The sequence below is a fragment of the Orbicella faveolata genome, unplaced genomic scaffold, assembly GCF_042242905.1.
Source record: "Orbicella faveolata isolate gen_17 unplaced genomic scaffold, um_ofav_v1 contig_3, whole genome shotgun sequence".
Taxonomy (NCBI): Eukaryota; Metazoa; Cnidaria; class Anthozoa; order Scleractinia; family Merulinidae; genus Orbicella; species Orbicella faveolata.
The window spans coordinates 20,285,499-20,307,992 of record NW_028301558.1 but is presented as its reverse complement, the minus strand read 5'-3'; the positions used below and the strand labels follow the sequence as shown (position 1 = coordinate 20,307,992).

General features: G+C 38.9%; 2 protein-coding genes and 1 pseudogene across 2 annotated transcripts; 2 read left to right on the top strand and 1 right to left on the bottom strand.

The window, feature by feature from the left end:
• The first annotated feature begins 5,379 nt into the window (after positions 1-5,379).
• On the top strand, positions 5,380-19,495 carry LOC110061501 (uncharacterized). Its single transcript, XM_089298859.1, has 6 exons — positions 5,380-5,710; positions 6,142-6,291; positions 10,925-11,047; positions 11,153-11,275; positions 14,903-15,280; positions 18,612-19,495. The coding sequence occupies exons 1-6, from the start codon at positions 5,395-5,397 to the stop codon at positions 18,860-18,862; spliced, it is 1,341 nt and encodes a 446-aa protein (XP_089154985.1). The 5' UTR covers positions 5,380-5,394; the 3' UTR covers positions 18,863-19,495.
• Positions 9,342-10,088, top strand: LOC149106799 (uncharacterized). Its single transcript, XM_089298310.1, has 2 exons — positions 9,342-9,762; positions 9,843-10,088. The coding sequence occupies exons 1-2, from the start codon at positions 9,664-9,666 to the stop codon at positions 10,086-10,088; spliced, it is 345 nt and encodes a 114-aa protein (XP_089154436.1). The 5' UTR covers positions 9,342-9,663.
• A 467-nt stretch (positions 19,496-19,962) lies between the features above and the next one.
• LOC149106798 (prokineticin receptor 2-like) lies at positions 19,963-20,983 on the bottom strand (annotated as a pseudogene).
• Between the last annotated feature and the right edge of the window lie 1,511 nt (positions 20,984-22,494).

The window sequence follows — 22,494 nt, the reverse complement described above, 5'->3', positions numbered from 1 at the left end:
AAATATAGCTATTGCTAAACTTGTGTGTAACTGTGACCTGGACAGAGAGAAATTTACTAAGTACTAAATTTAGTTTAGATAAATCATGATGTCATGTACACAATGTAAACGAGGGGAGCAAGCAGGGGGAGGGGCTTGCGGCGCTAAAAATTCGAAAATATAGTGTGATAAGAAGAACACAATAGAATAAAAATATAAAGATAAACTTAAGAGTTGTTGCTTGAAAGAAATGCACTGGAATCTCGTTCTTCATGATCGCTCAAATAGTTGAGAATAACAGCTACAAATTAACAAGAAATTATCAATACCAATTTGCAAACAATTTCGTTGCATTGAGTGGTATTGTGAGAGACATTGTAACAACAGGTGATGGGTTATATTTGCAGGAGCAGTATGTCTGTACACTAAGTTAGTTTTGTTGAGAGCAAACGAATTTTGGACACAGGAATAATTTTTGCGTTGACAATCCAAACTACACTAGCAGCACTTACACGTTTTGGGATGTTTATTCAATTCCTTTGTCCTTCGTGACCCCTTCGTGAGTCGACAGCAAGAACGTTGTGTCATGAACTGCGTTTCCTCGTTGCTCACGTACAGCTGGACCATAGACACCAGCACGATGTAAAATTAACTGTGAGACGCTGACCTGTCATGTAATTTCTCGACCATCTCATTCGCACGCCAGAAGTCTCTGCAATTTCTTTTACCCGTCACCTGCAAACTGATTATCGACTCAGTTTTCCATAAAGCGTGACGTTAAAAAATAGAATTTTCGTCGGAAAATGTAGCTATTATCTACTGAAGGGTAGGATCAGGCGTGTTTAAAATATTTACATATATTAATAACAATGTCACAGCTTCAATAGCCACTTATTGCTAGCTTTCATTGAATCATAGATTACAATCATGATTTGGTAATATCTGGAACAAAAACGAACGCCCATCATTGCTTTTATACTCTGGAAAGATAACGGTAAACGGCAAACCCCGTTCTTTTGGCTCTGCCAGTTTTCTCTGACCACAACGCACTTACATGTATAATAGATTTGACGGATTTTAACCGGCGAAACTTGACCAAAACATTATTTGATTATCAATGTGCCAAAAAATGTCGGAGACTTTTTTGATATTTCAAATACCTCCTCTCTTAGGCCTTCTCAGGTGACGAAGAGCGCCAATAAATACTCTATCAGTTTAATTCAAAATAGAAAAAAACAATTGAACTACACAATTTTGTAATCTGTCATTTGCTGATTGACATAGTGCAGATTGTAATTTGGTGGCGCGTACGAACAGGAGCAAACATTGTCAGCTTTGCGTTTGAAGGCTTGCGCGCAGTAACCTGAGTAACCAATAGATCATGCAAATCTTTAAAATAATTAGTTCTTTTGGCTCTTTATTTAATTACCTGAACGGATTTTTAATGCTCTTCTACGTTTTCGCTCAAAGCGACATGAATGCGAAAGATTTTCTGAAAGGCAGCCGCAGTTTATTGTGCGATGCGTGTTCTGAGCTAGTTCTCTCCTGTATCGTAGAATGTGTGCCAAGAAATAGTCTGAAGCTGTGTTCCTAAAAGGTAAGGTAACAGCAGACCTATTTTAGACTGCAGACCTTATTTGGCTCACTGTGTAGCTAAAATAATGATTTAAAGCCGCCAAAAATTACATTTGAATAGGCCTTCTTAGGCGACGAAGATCGACAAATTATCTATTCGTTATTCATCTAGTTCAATATCGATTTTCCTAGTAGAGAATAGAAATCACACACTTTTGTAGTCCGTTAGCCCATCACCTGCTGATTGACATGGCGCAGATTGTAATTCAGTTCCGCAAACATTGTCAATTTTGTAGATGAAGGTTAGCGAGCGGTAATCAATAGATCAAATCTCTGATCAAATCTCGTTTATGTACTGTTCTAAGGTTTTAAAGCAACTTGAGTACGAAAGATCTTCTGAAAGACACCCACTTTTTAAAAACCTTTTTAATGAGGTGTGATAAGCGTGAAAAATTTTAGGAGCCGAAAACTCGGGCCTTGTTTTTGCGCGGATTCCCTTGGTTCGTAGATCTGATGGATTTTTACGAAACTTGGACCAAAATATTCCTCGATTATCAATGCGCCAAAATGTGTTGGAGGCTGTTTTTGATATTTCGAGCATTTTGACTCTTAAGCCTTCTCTAGTTCAATAACAGGACCGATACAAACATCGAAAAAATCTCACACGCTTTTGCAGTCCGTTATCTGTTGACTGACATGGTGCCGTTAGCTAACCATTTTCTGAACTAGTACTAATGACGACAACCGCTGCGGCAGCTTATTGCAAGATGCGTTCTCTGAACGGCTAGTCTCACCTGTATCCTCCTGTATCACGGATTATTTTCCTTAATTTTTTCTTTAAAAGGACTACACCACAACCCAAAGGGAAGAGGCTTTTGTAAGCTTAACACCTCGCTCCTTAAAGGGGAGGAATATTTGAACCTATTTAAAATAACTGCGTTAATTTACCACACAAAAAGCGAATACCGGTCTGACAACTAAATTGATCTGGCCTGCTCTGGATTATGATCAAAATGAAAGTTAGAGAAAATCGATTTCATATGAAACAGCTAAAAACTGCAAAACGAAGTCTGGAGAGGCCATCCTTTTAAGAAATATCGGGATGTCAAAAAGAATCAGAAGAAATACGACTGGCCTGAGCGACACAGAAAAAAATATCTGCTACAGTCAAAACTTGAGGGAAGAAATTATAGCAAAAAGTGTTACGTTGAGATCGGGAGCCCGATGGCAAAAACTACATTTTAGACAGGGAAAAGTCAGTCGCTTATAATTAAAGAAAAATGAATAGGACTTTACAGTCACAGATAAGGAAATCCTTCACCAATGCGAATTTGTCTTCAAGGATCTTTTTACTTTTTTCTGAAGGATATGAAACCAAAACAAAGACCCGGAAACAGATGTTTTTCTGTCGAAGTTTAACCAAACCTTCTCAGAGTGAAGCTAACCAGACCACCGCTAAAAGCTTTAAATTACGGATTCGAGATCGGCCAGCTGTCCGTATCTCAAACATGGGATAGAATAAAACTTATTCCCAAGAAGAGCAAAGAACTTTTAAAACTGGAGAGGGCTCACGTACTTAAACTCTGATTACAAGAAAGCCACAAAAGTGATTGCAATCTGCTTGAAGAGCCATCTGCACAAAGTAACAAACTATAACCAGACTGCCTCTCTAACCTAATTCTGGGACGGTTTATAGGATTGGACATATGTGCAATTGAAAGCTTTGTTAATTTCACCACTGTCATAAAAGTCCCCAGACTTCTACTTTTCCTTGACATTGAGAGAGGTTTTGACATATTGGAATGGCCTTTTCTACAAAAAAAAAAAAAAAAAATCACTTCCCTCTTTCGGATTTGGCCATTTCATTGTTTTCTATCTTTTTAACAATAAGGAAAGCTGTATTATGACAAACGATTGGACTAGCAACTTCTTTTCGGTTCAGAGGGGTGTCTGGTAAGGTTGCCCTCTCTCTCCTTACCGTCTCATTCTATTTCTGTCAGGCAAAAGTCTGGCAGCAATCCGAAGACATGAAAAAATAGAAGGTTTATTGGTCGAGGACATCGAGATTAAATGACCCGGCACACAACTTTCATTCTCGATGGTTCAGAAAAGTCACTCTCTCAAGGTGAGGGTCTTGAGAACTTCGTGAAATTTCTAGTCAGGAGAAAAGGAGTAAGGTTATCCTTATAGAAGCTCGTAATTTCAACTAGCATAACGCATACAAGACCGCTAAAAAGACGGCATCAGTAGGACACTTAAACAAAACAAATCTAAAACTCCTCCTATCTCTTCTAGTTCTGTTGCAAATAAATTGAACTTTTCTGGAAACACCTCATTGCTTCTGGAGCATCGTAAGTTCTGGTTTCTTTTTTCTTCATAAACGACGACACCCTTAAGCCTGGTTTTCACTACGACATAAGCATAAGCATAAGCACAACAATAGTGAGAACACCCACAACACAAACATAAGCACTCAGGCATGTACAGAAGGAATATTTGCCTCATTTTCGGTTCTATACCTCCTCGATACAGTAAAACAAGATAATGGACCTTCGCTTATGCTTGTGCTTCTCATCTAACAGCAGCGCGTTTTCTCTTGACAAAACCACAAGCACAAGCAAAGAACAACAAAAACTTTTGTTCTGCCTGTGCTTGTGCTTATGCTTGTGTTGTGCGCGTCCTCACTACCGTGTGCTTGTGCTCATGCTTTTGCTGCGGGCGTACTCGCTACGGTTATGCTTATGCTTATGCTTGTAGCTGTGTTTACTGTGTGTCGTGGTGAAAACCAAGCTTTTACCATCTTGTCGTCTTTGGCCTGAGGTCTGACACTTCAGGCTATCAGCTTTATTCTGTTTTACTTGCGAGATTTTGCATCTTGCTTTGCAGAAGCAATGAAAATGTTTCACTTTTTGAAACTTTTAAGCCTTTTCTTTTTTTTTTGTTTTTTTGATAAAACGACAAAAAATTGAACGTTTCTCTTGTTTATAACTTTTTTTGTCACTTTCCTTCCTCTCAGACATTGCTTTTCTATAAATATGAATAATCTGTAGGTTGCGTGCGCAATGCATGATTTCCAAGGACAATGTCAAGTTCACAGACAGCGAAGTAAGAACATGGCTTGTCGAAAATAAACTGCATTCGGTGCGATAATGTGTTTGTCGTTATTTTCTTTAAAACAATGTATAATAAAACAATTATTAGATTCGGTTTTTGTGACATCCGAAATAGTCAAGGTCTCGGTTAGTGTTATCAGCAACAGCTTTCGGCTTTGGCTGATAACACTTACCTCGACCTTGATTATTGTGGATATCACAAAAGCTTCATCCAATAATTGTTTATAATTAGCAGTTAACTATCGGTATTTTAAGTAACTTGAGTAGTTTTATGTTCCTGCAAGTAACGTTATGTATTGAATTCTTAGCCGAGTACTGTATAGTTAGTAAGTAACCCACACTGTATTTAAGAAATGTAAGTATTGTTAGTCTTGTATTGTAAGTGGCACAAGGTGTAAGATTAATGTAAGTAATTATGGTTATTGCAATTTAAATCTAAAGTTTCGTTCGGTGGATAATTATTGTGTTTTTCCTCTCTCTCTCTCTCGTTTTGTGTTAAGCCATTCACTGGTCGAATTAGACTCATTAACATGGCTTGGATTAATCTACAGATACTAATCAACGTTAAGAGCTAAGGAATAGCTTCCGTCGTAGACTTATTCATTTTTTGGTCAAGATTACCAATTCAACGATGCCTTGAGTTTCGTGAATGTCTTTCCCAAAATTAGCTGTTTGATATTTGTTTGTGTTTATCTGTTCACAGTAACAAGATTGAAAGAGCTTAAAAATGCTGTGGAGTGTTCCATGTTTGTTAATTTTCCTCCCCTCGGGCTTCTTTATGGACTGCGGATCTGCTGGTGAGCAATGCAGAGAGGAACGGAGCATAAATGGAATGGCTCTACAAGGATTCGTCTTTAAAAAATTCCTGGTTAAAGCTTTTCACGGGTGTGATATCAGCTGTGAAACAGAAATCAAGTGTCAAAGCTACAACTTCGTTGAAAGGGAAAAGTCGTGCGAACTGAATACCCGCACCAGGGAGGCAAGACCGAAAAATTTCCGTTCAGACCCGGCCCGGTCTTACATAAGACGCTTGATGGGAAGGGGTATGTACAAAAAGATTAGGGAGCCAAAGCAAAGACGTTTTCGAGAGACGGGCGTCATGCAAGAAGCTAAATCGTTTTATCGACTTTTCGCTGAGGATTTCAAGTTCTAAATGCTTAAATGAGATCTTTCAAACGTACATGGTGGAGAAAAAAAGCAACATATAGTTACGCCTGAAATTCCAATGGCATGCCGAAAGTTTAATGTTCGTGAACGATTTTAGCTTTGAAAGCTTTTTTCTTAGGTAAGAATATCTAGCTAACACTCTGCCAAATGCTAGCTGGCCCTATTTGCAGCATTTTAGCAAATTTCATCCCGTGAAGTTCACTGAATAAAGTTACTCATTTTCAGTTTTCATATCAGAAGCAGAATTACTTTGTTAACATAATAGAAACCACAGTATAATCGGTAAAATATATATTTTGGATCCAAGCTCCTCTAGGTTCCATTCCGGAGCTCCCAGCGCATTCGTGTCAGGAAATAAAGGCAAGCGAAGGAAAAGAAACCATTAGCAGCAAGTACTGGCTGGATCCAACTGCGAATGGAACGGCAGTTTTGGTTTATTGTGACATGAACTTACAAGGTAACTGACAATCATTTTCACGTCACTTCTGTGCTATTTTGGGGATAGCTTGGGTTTGGATGTTGTTGTCTGCATCTTTGTTTAATATAGAATTTAAAATGGCCGAACACAGTTTTTGATACTTGTGTTTCATTCACCTTTCTCAAAAACCCTAAATCCTTTAGTCATCGATCGAAAATGGCAAAACGCAAGTAAACGACACACACTTCAGTTTTCTGATAGTTAAGCTGACGTGTGTGCCCTTCGTGGCGACATAAATAAATGTAAATGGGCCTTTAAAATTGCTTTTATTTATTTGCAGAAAATCTAGACATTAGATTTTCTTCATCATTCGCATGCAACAAGCTCGTAACGATGCTCAAGAGTTGACACTACTTTAATAATAGTTTAACACCGGGATTTTTAATTACCCCTTGTTGAAGGATAACTGGAATATCTAGAATTTCCCCTGTTAAATTTCAATTTTTTTTTACTACACAAGCGCTCTAACTGGTTTGTTTGGGTAACAAAGAAAATCTGGGAATTGCTGGGATCTTTGTATCGTTACGTTTTGTAACATACCTTTGTAATTAGGGTGGCTCAAAACTGTAATATTTCGCTGAGAAGCCTAGGCTCTAACACGCGCATCAGCGCGAGGCATCACGCGATCACCCGAGGGGTCGCGAGATACCGCGCGAGATTTAAAGTTTGCAAAACTCAAAACAAACGTGGCGGCACGAGGCCTACTGATCAGCGGACCGCCATCACACATGCGCAAGGGGCGATCTTGCAAAGTCGAAATTTTAATTTGTGCGTAGAACGCGCACAAAAAATTCCTTATCGACGAAACTAATATTTTAAAAAACTGATCCACAAAAATTGTGGAGTGGAATCTTTCCAACTTGGAAATTTTTCCCTGTTTCTCCTTCTGTGGCTAATAAAAAGGTTTTAAGAAAAAAAAAACATGACGTCACCGGCTTAGTTGTTAAGATACAGTGGAACCTCGATTTAACGAAGTGCCAAGGGACTGGGGAAATTTGTTCGTTATATCGAGGGTTCGTTAAATCGAAAACCTCGATTTAACGAATTTTCGGAAAAACAGCCAAAATGTTCGTTATATCGAGATTAGTTAATAATTAATTTTCATCGGTGTTACGTAGCACTACCCAGCATTTCTGGATCTGAACAATTACTAATAAGCACTCTTTCTTTAGTGTCTATGTAGCTATGTACTGTACAGATATGTGCATAGCTACGGCACTTAGAAATTGCACAGGCAAACAAAACTGCTTAAAACTACATATAAAAAAACATAAATACACATCTATATTGAGACGCTAATAAAAGATTACTTCCAATGGAGGTTTTTTTGTCATCAGTAAAAAATGCGTCCTCCGTTTAAGAAAAATGAACATGGTATTAAACAAAACGGTAACAATTTTAACACTGTTCTAGTCCAATTAGGACTCTTAATCAAAAAATTCTTTTAGTGAAGATTGTCTCTGTGGTTTTGTTGCCATTCGTAGGAATGTATCTTCCATAGAAGAAAGGGAGCGCAGAAATTCCTTTTCTTTTGCAATTGTCTTGTCGAATGACAAAATCAAATTGCGAAGCCCTGTCACAGCCTCGCTAGCTTCGACCAAACTAAGTGGTTTTGGCTCCACTATAGAGATGTCTGCGTCTGAATCTCCTTCATCTTCTTCTTCCTCATGACTCATCGATTCCACGTTTTGGACTGCCTTCAGGGCTTCCCGTGTTACATCTTCCTCCGTCGGTTGGCTTTCGGTTACGACATTGTTATCAAGGGATACAAAGTGACTGAATGATATCTCTGCAAGAGAGGGAAAATGGTGGGTAATGTTTCCCCATAGACCGACACCAGTTTCATTGGTATCTTCATCTTCCTCGTCTGACTCAAAAGGATCGTGTGAGGGCTCCGCTACTTCACCTGGGAATCCTGCTTTTTTCCAGCAGTTTTTGATTGTCGTGGTGCTTACCTTGTCCCAGTCTTTGGCCATCATAAAGACAGCATCCTTGAGGTCGATTTCTTTGACAGGTTTATTGTCATCTAAACACTGTAACATCCGCCTGATCATTGTCTTGCGATAATTTACCCTAAGGTTCTGGATTATGCCTTGGTCTGCCGGTTGAAGCTTGCTTGTACAGTTAGGTGGAAAGAAGATGAGCTTTGTGTTTGTCAGGCCATTGACAATAACATGTGAAGTACAGTTATCTAAAAATAACAGAATATGGCGGTTTGCTACTCTCATTCGTCGGTCAATTTGACGGACCCATTTTTCAAACAAAACGCTGTCCATCCAGGCTTTTCTTTGAGACTCATAGGTCACGGGGAGCAAGTTCATGTTACCCTTCCTAAAACACCTGGGTCTGGCATATTTCCCTATCACAAGTAGGGGTAGCTTCTCTGTGCCATCCTGGTTGCAGGCCACAAGGACTGTCACGCGATCTTTACTTCTCTTACCACCGGTGCACTTTTCTCCTCTCAGGTTAAGCGTTTGAGTAGGGGTAGCTTTCCACAGAAATCCTGTTTCGTCAGCATTGAAACGATCCTTCATGTTATAGCTGCGGCAAATATCCGGGAGACGCTCGCTCCAATTTTCGACAATATCAGGATCTACGCTTTTCTCTTCACCACATACAGCTTGGCCTGTAATTCGCTGTCTTTCCTTGAATTTTTCTAGAAAGCCATTACTTGCCTTGAAGTTCTCATACCCTAACTGTTGTGCAAAATACAGGGTTTTTTCTTGCAGCAGCGTTCCACTAACTGGGATGTTCATACCTCGAACCTTCCGAAACCATTCAGACAGTGCTTTGTCAAGATCTGGAAAAGTCGCCTGCTTCATCTTCTTTCGTTTGTCTGTGAAGAATCCTCCTTCATAGGCACTAATAATCTCATCCTTTTTCTTCATAATGGTCGAGACTGTAGACTGAGACAAAGGAGGATCAAAACGCTTTGCAGCGACAGTGTTTTTCTCCCCATCCTTGATTGCTTTAACCAGTTTATATTTCTCTTCCAATGTCAGCACCCTTCTCTTCTTGGTCTCTTTTTTTTTTTGGACTGCGACCGCGATGTGGAAGCACTAGGAACGGGAACTGTTACGCTTTCTTCTGCTGCACTCTCTAGGCTTGCCATAGGACAATATAAACTGCTTTCGATGAAAAGTGCCCGATTCAACAGAGATATAACGGCACAAAACACGGCGAGGTATTGCAGGACGTGCTAGAATTTTTGGAATCTAACACCTTTTGATTGCTCAACAGGGTATCATGTCAACTTCCACAGGAAATTGAAGGTCTCTCGCTATTCACCGTGAAACTAGCGACAGGTAGCGAAACGGTGAAGCGACTTGTTGAGTTTTAAAACAGACAGCAATGAGCAACATAACATATTCTTTTCGATCTTGTATTCGAGGCTACCATGCGTATAAAGATATCTGGGATGCAGCTGTTGGTGAAGTTCTGGATTGTGAGGTAAGCCCTTAAAAGGAATCGTTTGTAGTTTTGACAGGTTATGAGCAAACTGAGTGATTTTACATCTATATTTTCTGCAGCACGAGCCTGACAACCCACACGACACCCATGCTGTTGCCGTTAAACGGGTTCAAGACCAGGAAGGGACAGAAGGGACGCTTCAGACCGTGGGCCATGTGCCATTGACACTTTCACGTGTCTTCCATTTATTTTTAAAGCACGGAGGGCAAATATCAGTGGAAGTGGCTGGTAAACGAAGAAATAAGGGCATTGACTCGAAATTCCAGCAATTTATTCCTTTGACCACAAGAAGCCATCAAAGATAAAGAAGTTAATAGAACTCATAAAAGACAAAGAGGATAAAGTCGAAATGTAGATGCTTTTATATGTTTGTATGAAATTATGTAAACAGCTGTAATGGGCTGTTGCCCTCGTGTTACAGGATTAAAGAAATGTCATCCTTGTTAGTTTGTTTTGCATTCATCTTTCGTCACATGTTGACATTTATTCGTTATATCGAGGTATATTTTACGTTTGGGCGTCTGGATTGTGTTCGTTATAACGAGGATTTCGTTATATCGAGGTTCGTTATATCGAGGTTTTGCTTCATACATTTTACTGTAATTTTGGCCGGGCTGAAGAAAATCGTTCGTTATATCGAGGACTTCGTTAAATAGAGGTTCGTTAAATCGAGGTTCCACTGTACATGCAACTGATGGTAAAAAGTGGGTCAAGTTTTTGCTATGCAACAGAACATTACAACCTTATTTATGACTTCAACACAATGAAAGGTACAGTGGAGAGATACCTTAAAAAGTAACACAGCCATTCAAACAGTTCAGTTCCAAGCCTAAAAAATCGCGTCTAGTTCTATAAATCTCAAAAAAAAAAAAGAAAAGAAAACTGTTTTGAGCCACCTTAAAGACTAAAACCATCGATACACTGTGTTCAATTATAATGAAAAATAGCTCAGATAACGTGGGCATTGAGCAGATAAAATGATCTCTGTATCAACACCAGGTTGTTTATTCTGGTAACCCTTCCGCGCACTAAAACTTTGTTGAGCCACCTTAAGTCCTGCACTTCTCTCAGAGTATACAACATTTTCATTAACTTTATACCAAAAGTTAAAAAAGTTCTTTTTTAATCGTTTGCAATGTAGATGTTGATGAATGTATCACCGGCAACGATGACTGTGACGTGAATGCAAACTGCACCAACACTGTTGGCGGACATAACTGTTCTTGTAAAGAAGGATTTGCCGGAGATGGTCGTTCGTGTTTAGGTAAATTGATTTTATACTTCAATTTTTTAAGGTTAGAACTTATAATTGGGGTTCCCCGATTAACGTCAACTTTGAAACGTATCAAATTATCATTTTCTATCGTAGATATCGATGAATGCATCACTGGAAACCATGAATGTGACGTGAATGCAAACTGCACCAACACTGTTGGCGGACATAACTGTACTTGTAAGGAAGGATTTGCTGGAGATGGTCGCTCGTGTTCAGGTAAATTGACTTTACTTCAACGTGTTAAAGGCAGAACTGATAACTGGAGTTCCACGATCTACGTCAACTTTTAAACGTAACATACAGAAAGTATCATTTCTGTTGTAGATACCGATGAATGTAACAAAGGAAGCCATAGCTGTGACGTAAATGCAAACTGCACCGACACTGTCGGCGGACATAACTGTACTTGTAAGGAAGGATTTGCAGGAGATGGTCGCTCGTGCTCGGTATTTTCGTTTAAGCCCAAACAAGCTGCGATAAATGAAAACCATCTGCTACATCTTTTGTAGAGTATCTCACTGACCCTACTTTGGAGGTAGCTCGGCGTACTGGATTAATTCAAAAGATGCACCAGTCGTGATTTCTCGGACAAAAGAAAAATTGACCGCCACGATAACAAAAACTCCCTGACTCAGTCCAACTACACTGTACTATTACAATATATGTTCAAAGCAAAGAACGCAGGGAATATAACTGGACAATCTTCAAGACAAAAAAAATAATTATACAATCATTCATGAAAGCACAGGTATATTTAGAACATTTGAAACAATTAAAATCTCCTTCTTTTAAACACCACTAAATGTAATAGGCTTTTTGCATAAGGTGGTCACTGACATGCTTTTCAAGAACACCCTGATTTAGTCGTCGGTAGTGCATATTGTTATCAGAAATATGAAGAAAATTTGCAAATAAGCGTGCACGCAAATTTTCTGGGTAAAATCCTTTAAGACGGAATTTTTATAGACGTCAGAAGGATTTGTATGGGAAAAAGACGCTTCGTCCTCCAGTCACGCCTCAGTGGTTTTCTAAACAAATCCTTGTAATTTTTGCTAACCCAAACTGCCATTAAATTTCTGCTTTACAGTTTAAGAGCCTAGAATTTTCAATTCGTCCTAATATTTTACACTCTTTCTATTTCCAATTGTTATACGCCAGGAGCTTCATTTTGTAGTGATTAATAACGGAAATGGTTTCTGGAGGGCAAAGCTTCCTTGCTCCCATAGAAAAACGTCTATTATTTGCGATATTCAAATCGTCATTAAATCTCCACCTTACATGGCATTGGACTAAAATTTGGTTTTCCGGCTATTCAAAACATGCTCTTTGCAGTTCTGAAATTCATTTAGCTTTAAAAAAATTTAGAACTATAAGTCACCCGACCAACTGTTGCGAAAAGCCTTTTGGCTCGTGTTAGTATTGTTACCTGTGTTCCTGTTAACATACAGATGAGAGCTCCAGCGGCCTCTAATTCCGATGTAAAATAGCCTAGGGGGAAAAACCGAGGGATTTAAGCCTATCGGAGTACGAGGAAAACATTATTCACTGGTATACTTTACACTATCATTCGGACTAGCCACCCAGGAACAAACTGGGCGCCATATTAATTAAGGTGTCTCGATACAGTCCTTTCTGGACCACACAAAGCTTCTTCAATCAGTTTCTGTCGGTGTTTCCTTAATCGTATTTCTTAAGGCAATTGATATTTCCATGAAACGATAAACAAACAAACTGAAAATCCATAAAACGTGGATTTGCTCGAACCAGCCTGTCGGCTCGTGTTTCCATAGCCTCGAACGCAGACGTATTTCCGGCTGTCACTTGGTTCTGCCGAAAAATAACGTCTGCGAACCCGAGCCAGGAAACGATTTCTGTGACGTAATGACTTTTGTTTCTCCTTGGCCAATCAGATTCCATGATAGAATGAAACTCGAGCGCTCCTCGCAGCGAATACCTCGCGCAGTAGTTCTGGGGTTATTTGAGCTAAACTGTGATTGGCTTAGAATTCCTACGTCACAGAAATCGTTTTCTGGCTCGTGTTCGCAGACGTTATTTTTCGGCGGAACCAAGTGATAGCCGGAAATACGTCTACGTTCGCAGGCTAGTGTTTCCACAACATTTCTCATTCTCTCAAACTTCCAATCGTGTTTCTATTTAACAATTAGATTATGAGCTCAAGAGTTCTATCAGGTGAGAGTCGCCGAGGGCGCAGCCCGAATCAACTAGAACTAGAACTATAACTTATTCTTAGTATAATTCTACTAGCCGTTCAAAACTTTATCTAAATCCTCTTCACCGATGCTTCGAAAACGCTTAGAAGCGACCACCAGTTTATTAGCAAGGACACACTGCTAGGCTACGCACTCTCTGCAACAGAATAGATAGTGAGTAGCGTAGCCTCGATAGAAAACGCGGTTTTCTATTTCTTAAATACCAATGCTTTATACTATGGTGTACGGCAGGAAGAATATACAAGAATAAAAAGAAAATTCTGCATGTCTGATCTCGAGAAAATTATAATAGTAAACGAAAGAACAGTGGAACACTTTGTCTTGATGAAATTACTTCAAATAACACCAAAAAGTATATCGAAGATGTTTTCAAGCCAAGAAATGTTTGTTTAACAACAACAACAACAACAACTACTACTACTACTACTACTTTATTATGACTCGCACATTTACAATGTTACAAAAATATATTCACATTAAGTTAAAAAAGCTTGACAATAGCAACAGCGCGAACCCGCAGGTAGCCTGGGCTAATCTAGGCGGGCCACATCTATATTTATATTACACCATTTATGCATAAATAAGATTTTTATGCAACTACTTATAGCAACTACCTACTTGTTCTTCGCGATCCGCTGAGAACGGGACTTTTTGTTACGATCACTCCAACTCTAATATTTGTTTAGCATGTTGAGCATTTCTTCAAATTTTAGAAAACGGCTCGAAGCATAGTTTTGAAACGTTGACCACTCATGCTTGATAATGCAGATAATTTTATCCCAAAGTTTGATTATCATTGATTCACTGGAACCCTTTATGATAAGGAAAGGGGTGGTGTATTGCTTTACAAATTCACGGATATAAAAGTATGCTAAATTCTGCTTGTCATTGTGTATTGCACCCCACCGTGGTGCAAAATGCAGAAAAAAGTTATAAATAAGACTTTGGAATAAAACAGTGTGTATCAGTCACGCACGCATTACTAACACTTCAGAAAAAATCTATCGAGCTGATTTTTGAAAAAGAAGTCAAAATAAAAAAAAAAATCCCGAAAATAATGGTAGGAGAGATCTAAAGAAAAAGTGTCGCTCTTGAGATCGCAAAAACTGAAGAAAGCGAGCAAAACTTTCTTGCTTTCAACAAAAACTTAGCATTTTGCCGTTTATATTTAACTTAATGTCATCAAAATAGTGTTCAACTGTCACTTCATTTACTATCATGATGCAAAAAGTGTTACCGCTTAAAATGTCTTTGCAATACATTTGAGCCAGTAAACATATATTTTTTTTATTCTTGTATGTTCTACTTCTGCAATACACCATAGTCTATAGCATAGGCATTAGCTTTTTCATATCATATCTTGTTCGACCAAAAAAACCATGTTTCACCGATTTTCAATTTTTCATATACCGTTTCCATCGATTATCTTAAAAAAATACCAAATTTCAATCTATTTCTAATCACTGGTGAAATTTTCAAATTGATCAGATAAAGAGACTATGAAAAAGCTATTTGAAAATGCTTGGTATGGTCCAGAAACAAACTGTATCGAGACATCTTTAACTTTCAGCATGGTTTTCAGACGAGATTGTTTAATTCCCTTTTCATTTAGCTTACAACTGCGCTGAAATTCACAAATCTGGTGAAAGAAAAGACGGTGTGTACACCATTAAACCTGATAATCTGCCTGCCTTTGATGTGTTTTGTGACCAAACAACAGCCGGTGGGGGATGGACAGTGTTCCAGAAGAGACTGGACGGTTCTGTCGATTTTTACCTTTACTGGAGCGATTACAAAGTTGGTTTCGGTGATCTGAATGGTGAATTTTGGCTCGGACTGGACAAAATTCACCGCCTGACATCAGATAATAACAGCATGCTACGTGTAGACTTGGAAGACTTTGAAGGCAACACTGCTTATTCCGAGTATAACAAGTTTGGTGTCAAGAATGAGAATGACCTGTACAGGCTGAACCTCGGCTCGTACTCAGGTATGAAGATTTTTGTTATTTTGTCTTGCGCTGTAAAAAAAAAAAAAAACTGCACTTCAGACTGTTAAACAGGCACTGAAAAACTTTATCATGCAGCTTGATGTGGGAGGCGCGGTTGCCTCATGGTTAGCGCGCACGTCTCCGGATCGAGCGGTCTGGGTTCTAGCCCTGGCCGGGTACATCGCGTTGTGTTCCTGGGTAAGGAAATTTACTCTCACAGTGCCTCTCTCCGCCCATGTGTATAAATGACTACCGGCGAACTTAATGCTGGTGGTAACCCTGCGATGGACTAGCATCCTATCCAAAGGGGAGAAGAAATACTCCTAGTCGCTTCATGCCGCAGAAACCGGGGTAAGCTCCGGTCTGATTGGCCACTTGGCTCGTACGCAGACTTTTGATACTTGATTGTTTCAGCGTGTGACTTATTGTCCTTATGTTCTTCGAGTGGAAGAAAAGAGATTTGACAAGTATAGGTTTCATTTGAGCTGCAGATGAATTAAAAACGAACATAAACGGGAAAAAATATGTATTTGAATAGTACGACTAACTAGTACGCATTTGATAATGACAGCAAGATGAAGCCAAAACGTCATCTACTAGCGCTAGCGTTTATATTTCTTTTAAAATGTTTCTCTTATCTTCTTTAAAGATTATTTCCAGTCCGTACTGCGCACTCTCGAGAGTTTGTTTACGTTTTTTGTTTTGTTTAATGTAAGACAACATGAAATGAGAACATTTCGCAACTACTTACATGAAATAAATTCAAAGTTTCATGTCAACCACCATTATGGACCCGAAGCTTTATGTTTCGTTCTTTCTCGTGTCACTTGATGAAACAACTGTAAAAATCAATGAAGCTGTTGGAAAAAGAATTTGAAAGGCTTCAAAGATAAGGTATCTGGTTCGTAGCGTATAACATCGATTCGCATTCCATCGAGTGAGAGTTTTAATGTTTATAAACATTACGGTTCCCAGACTGCGCAGTACGGACGGGAAATCATCCTTAGTCAAAAGAAAAAATGGCAAGAAAATTGGGGAACGAAAGTACCATTGGCTAACAATGCCCTTACTTTGTGAAATCCCCAGAACAGACCATTCAAAACAACTTTTTGGAACAGTTTATGTAAGTTATAATAAGTATAGTTTCCAGAGGTGAACTCAAGAGTTGGATATAATGATTAATTTTTATCGAAACGCTTGGATTACGGCGTGTTATCAAATGACCCGTACGACGTCCTATGCTATTTCTTTGAAAAACCATGACAATAAAAGATCCCGTATGAGGGCAGCACGAGTCGAAGTCAGGCAGGGCCGGGAAAAACGCGTATGTCCCTACTAAAAACGTGATGTTAGTCTATGCGAGTTAAAAAAAAACAAAACAAAACAATAGCCTCCATTTGGCGCGAAAATATGCTCGGATATTTGTCCGAGGACATTATCTGTTCCGAGAAGCGGACAGTTTTCCGAGAGCGTAGCTCGAGGAAAACTGCGAGCTTCGAGTAACAGATAATGCCCAAGGACAAATATCCGAGCATATTTTCGCCCCAAATGGAGGCTATTGTGTTTATTATTTTTCAAATCTTTTTCGCAACGCGCGCAATTTGGAAAATTGGGGAATATTCTTGGATATTCCCAGTTTCAGCTGGGGAATATTCGGTCACGTGACGCGTTTAGACCAATCGCACGCCAGCGAAAATATTTGATGGATCGGGTACTTGTACGCGGACATTATCTGTCGGAGAAGCGATGCGAGCTTTGAGGAACAGGTAATGTCGAAGGAAGCTATGGTGTTTAATAACCTTCAAATACATGTATTTTCGCTAAAACGCGGGATGTTTTTAAAATTGGGGAAAAACACTCGGATATTCCCATATTTGAGATGGGGGCATATTTAGTCAAGTACGCGTTTAGGCCAATCGCGCGAATGCGAAAATATTTGATGGATTATAATGACAGAAAAATTTTGTTGCCGCAAAATTTTGTTTTCTTCCAAATGAGTTAAAATGAACATTTTGACAGCGAATTTTGCTATCCTAGCGAACTGTCCGATGCAGCACTTCAGTTACAAGCTTACTTCTAAAGCACAGAACGAAAGTCAACACTCTTAACAAATGAAGATTTTAGCAACTTTACCAGAAGTCAACAACGAGAAAACATCATCAAGATACCACCTTATTCCGATAAACTGTCCGATAACGAACTTTTGGAACAAGCAAACAGTCTTGAGATTCAACTTCTGTCAGACCAAAGCAGCAAAGAATTCATCGCGGATGAAAAGCAAGAAAACACCGTGGAGAAAACAAATTAGTACGAAGTGAACTTGTTCTTCAAGCTTCTGAAAGAAGTGCTCTTTGAATAGACAGAACTGAGAACCAACAAAAGTTAATTACCGGACAGATCCTCCTGATACTAAAAGTTGCTTGTTCCTATGTAACGTTAGCTACAAGGCCAGCAAAGTCAGCAAACCCAGACACTGTTTGCAGGAGCCAACATCGGTGGAATATTCAGTCGCTGATTCTCCCGTGTTCAAAAGGATCCGAGAGGTCGACACTATACGAGTACAAATATTGGACATTCAGATCAAGAAGATTTGTGAGGCGTAAAGCGAACTTTTGTCACTCGCTAAACGTTTTGTTGGTTTTGACATATTTTTGACAGCTTTGTGTTGCCTTTTTAGCCAACAGCTAACAGCTGCAGCAATTGTATCAGCTTTATGACTATTGACTTTATGACTTTTCCGCCTTAACGTCTTCATCAATTCACATTTTTACAACCCGTTGAGGACGGCTGCTGAATAAATTGTTCTCCATGTCTCTCCATGCCACTTTTCTTTTGTCTATTTCACTGCCGCCTAAATCGTTGTCATAGCATCTCATTCGGTATGCAAACTACAAATAAACAACTGTCTATGATTTTATGTTTGATTTGTTATTTTGTATTTCTTATTATTCAGCTCTGGAAATTGCATTGAAACGATTGTTTGCCTGTGAACAAGCTCTCGGCGAGCGCAAAAAACTTTCGACCGCGACACGCTCCGCTCGCCCTAGACTGCTCTGGGCTTGCTCCTTTCGTCGCTTTCCTGTTTCGCCCTATAACCCAATCGAGTGAATGTTTACCTCAATGTCGTCTCGGTAAATAGTCACTAATGTTCACTTCGCCTGTGGCGAATAATTGTTACGTTTTATCATCTTCTGCTTTCTCACAGCATCTTAGATTGACTTTTTTTTACCAAATACGACATGACCTAAATTATAAAGTGCTTGTTTTAAGGCTGGAAGCCTCTCGCTACTCCATATGACCAGCTGCTCATTTTTTTACTTTTATATCTCAGGAACGGCTGGTGACTCTCTCTCTAGTCATCACGGTCAACAATTTTCTACTCGAGATAAAAACAAGTTTGGATGTGCTGGGGGATTTCACGGAGCTTGGTGGTACCATAACTGTCATCATTCCAACCTGAATGGCATTTATCGTCACACAAATCCCTCTCCCCATGCTGATGGTGTGAATTGGGTACACTGGAGGGGATATGACTACTCCCTGAAGAGGACCGAGATGAAAATAAGACCACTGGATTTCTGATTAAGTTAATTTTCATTCGTGTGATAAATGAAACATGCTAAATTTGTAGCCCGGTGAATAAATGATAAATTAAAGAGGAAATGTTGCCACGAGGATGAGAAAAAATCTGAGTCCCCGACAGGATTCACACATGATGCTTTCGACGTTGCTGATCGTAGCAAGTAAATTACACTTTCAATCGATCGAGGGCTTATGACGTGTTTATATTTCGCGCCAAACTTTGCCATGGCAATTTTGTAATTTCGAACCTGAATTTTTGAAGGTGAAATTAGAAATTAACGCTGAAATTTCGTGCGAAAATGAAGGAGTAATTTGTCACCCATGACATTACATTGTTAATTTATTCTTACACAGTAACTGAAGCTCTATTTAATATTGTGCACTACAAGGAAAATACTAATAAACTATTGTAAACAAAACAGTCGTAAAGTTGTAATCGCTCGCATCTCTTTTCGTGCCCCATGATTTCTTTTACTACTGGGAAAGAAAACACAATGACCAAGTCTCCCTCATAGACACCCTAGTCGACACTAGAAGCTAAATACATAAATACATAACAGTATCGATAAGCATTGCAATTCTCATGAATTTAACATTATTATCATCATCACCACCTCATCATCATCATCATCATCATCAACATCATCATCATCAACACCATCATCATCATCAATATCATCAATATCATCATCAACATCATCATCAACATCATCACCAACATCATCATCATCATCACCATAATCATCATCAACATCATCATCATCATCATCATCATCTCATCATCATTGTCGTCGTCGTCTTCGTCGTCGTCATCATCAACATCATCATCAATAGATTTTTAACTTTTATTTGTTAAAAAGAGTAAACACAGCTTTTGGACAACTGCTCATTCTCAGTTTTAAGACTTAGACTAATTCTAAATCTGACCAATCCAGAAAGTCTGAGCATCATTTCACAAAGTGTTTAGCTTTTACCCTGAGGAGGGCACTATAAACCACTCGGATTGTTAAAAGATCTTAATATCTCTATCCCATTCTTACCATGGGCTATTAACAGTGGAAGCAGCTCTTGAACATTCTAAAAATCATGTAACGAGAGTATTAATTTCTAATGTCATACGCCGTGTTCTTATATGCCACGAGTTCTGGTAGAGTTTCATCTTGTTGCCGCGGTGTTATGGGTTTTCGTTTAAAGCAGGAACGGATTTTGCCAAACGCAAAAGGACACCGATTAGTTAAAGTCTGACGAAAATTGGTGCTAAAAGCAAATTAAATTACAGAATTGGATGTTGTGCTGAGCAAAGGAATCAGATGAAAAGAAAACCCTTCGATCAGCCTATACTTGTTCTTGATAAAAAGGCCAGGTGAAAACATTTTTAGGACCAAATATGCGAAAAACAGGGAAGACCAGGTAAATAACATAACAACAATGGATTGAAATATCTTCATGATGTTTTGGCTCTGCTGACTCCTTTTTCGTTGTTGTCATAGATCACTGCTTCTTGTATTGTATGCTGGGTTTAGCCATTTTTGCCGAAAACGCACATGATACGGGAATTTAGTACGATAGCACTAGAGAGGAAAGCCATTCCATACAAATTTGCAGACTTTTACTTGACCAAACCATTACTGTTTTGAAGTAGTAGAACATGGAGATGCAATACGTCATGGAGATCAGCCATGTTCCAAGCATTAAAGCTGCTGTTAGTTTACCTGCGATGAACGCCGCTTTCAAGGGGAAGACAGTAGCGAGGAACCTGTCTGTAGCGATCAACACCAGGCTGAGAACGGATACTATGCCCGATACCCTTCTAAAAATGTCGCCACTTTACATTCAGTAGACGCCGGAGCCTTGGAGAAGACTTCCATGATATGTTATGGTCTTGTCATTGAGATGCAGCGGCCAGATGGTAACACAGGACAGAAAATCAGAAACCGCCATGTTTACACAGTGGTTTGTACTTGTTCTAAGACTTGGAGTGTTGTAGGCTGTGCTAATTACCTGTATGTTTCCAGTGAGAGCCACTAAGCTGATTATAGCCATGGCGGTTGTGTAGAAAATGGAAACAGCGTACCGGCAGATAGGTTTCCCATAGAAGCTGATGTTAGTGGCGTTGTCCGGCCATGTTTATGATTCCCGTTAAGCTTTTTCATGAGTGATTACTGGTAGGAATATATGTACCAGTTAATAAATGGAAGTGGCAACACTCCCCGTTGCACTTCTTTCCATTATTGCCCGTTGTAAGCTTTTGAATGGCCATACATATATATCACATACGGCACATTTGGCAGCCTGCTCCATTTCTTTACTCGCCGTGACAATGATTACATACATCGTATTAACAAAGTGCCAGGGCGATGCTCGGAGAATATCGGGCCGAGGTCTTGACAGTAGACAAAAAAGACCGAGGGTCAATATTCTCCCTGTACGGTCACGTGCAAGCTTGACTGATAAGAGATTTATTATACGAGTTAAAATGTTTACAAAAAATGCTGCCGTTACGGACTGAAAAAAAGAACATCACAAACTCCAGTAGTGGACAGACCAGTAATTTGAACTCTTTCCTAGATTTCACTCATTTCTCTAGAATATTTCCGAAAAATATAGTCGTATAAAATAGAGTCTTAAAAATCGAATTTTTGATCCTGACACCGGATTCTCCATATTTACAGGCACTAGCTCGAAAAACTATAGCTCTTTGATATTCAGAAACATGACTCACAAAGCAAACTCACCAACGGAATATTAAGCGTATGTTACGAATTTATAAACAAATATATTTCGGTGGCAAGAGAAGAACTTAGACTGTTGTGATATTGGAAGAAGGTCATTTTGTGCAAACGTTACAGAATGACAACTTAGATGTCTGCAAAGAAATTAATTTGTTCTGAGTAAGAACCAGTAAACGGTCTACGCATGATTTCTTTTTAAAACCATTACATTATTCAATATTTTCTATACTACTACACTGGAAAGGTTGATGATCTCATCGGTTAGACAGTAATATCAAAAATGAGTGAAAGAAAACTTTTATAGAACGTGCAAATATTTACTTACTAAATATTTATTTACTTACTAATTATCCGAGAGGTAAAATCTTTTGGCAGAATATTAATCATTTTCTTTAACTATTTGCCCAATTAATTTCAGTTGCTACAGTGTAGCTAATGAGAATAGAACTTTGAGGTAAAACTGTCTGTCTTACTCACCTCTTTAAATTTTAGTTCAAGGGCTATAGGTTTTTATGCCTGCAAAATTATTCCCTTCTCGTTGTAATATTTATTCAGCCAATGGAATAAGTTTTATTTATGGCGCATGCAAACACAAAATAGCGGGATGAACTTTGCTTAGAAGCTTGAGGCCGTACGAAACGAAATAAGAATAAGTATTGCCCAAATTTTTTACAGAATGACAACTTAGATGTCTGCAAAGAAATTAATTTGTTCTGAGTAAGAACCAGTAAACGGTCTACGCATGATTTCTTTTTAAACACTATTGCATGATCTTAGCGTGTTCTAGTCTACAATTTCGTTGCAGATTAATTACTGACTAACTGCGAGCGAAAACTTGAAAGATATTGTTAGTCTCAATAACTTGAAAAAATATTCAAAAAAAACTAGTGTTTTCAAATT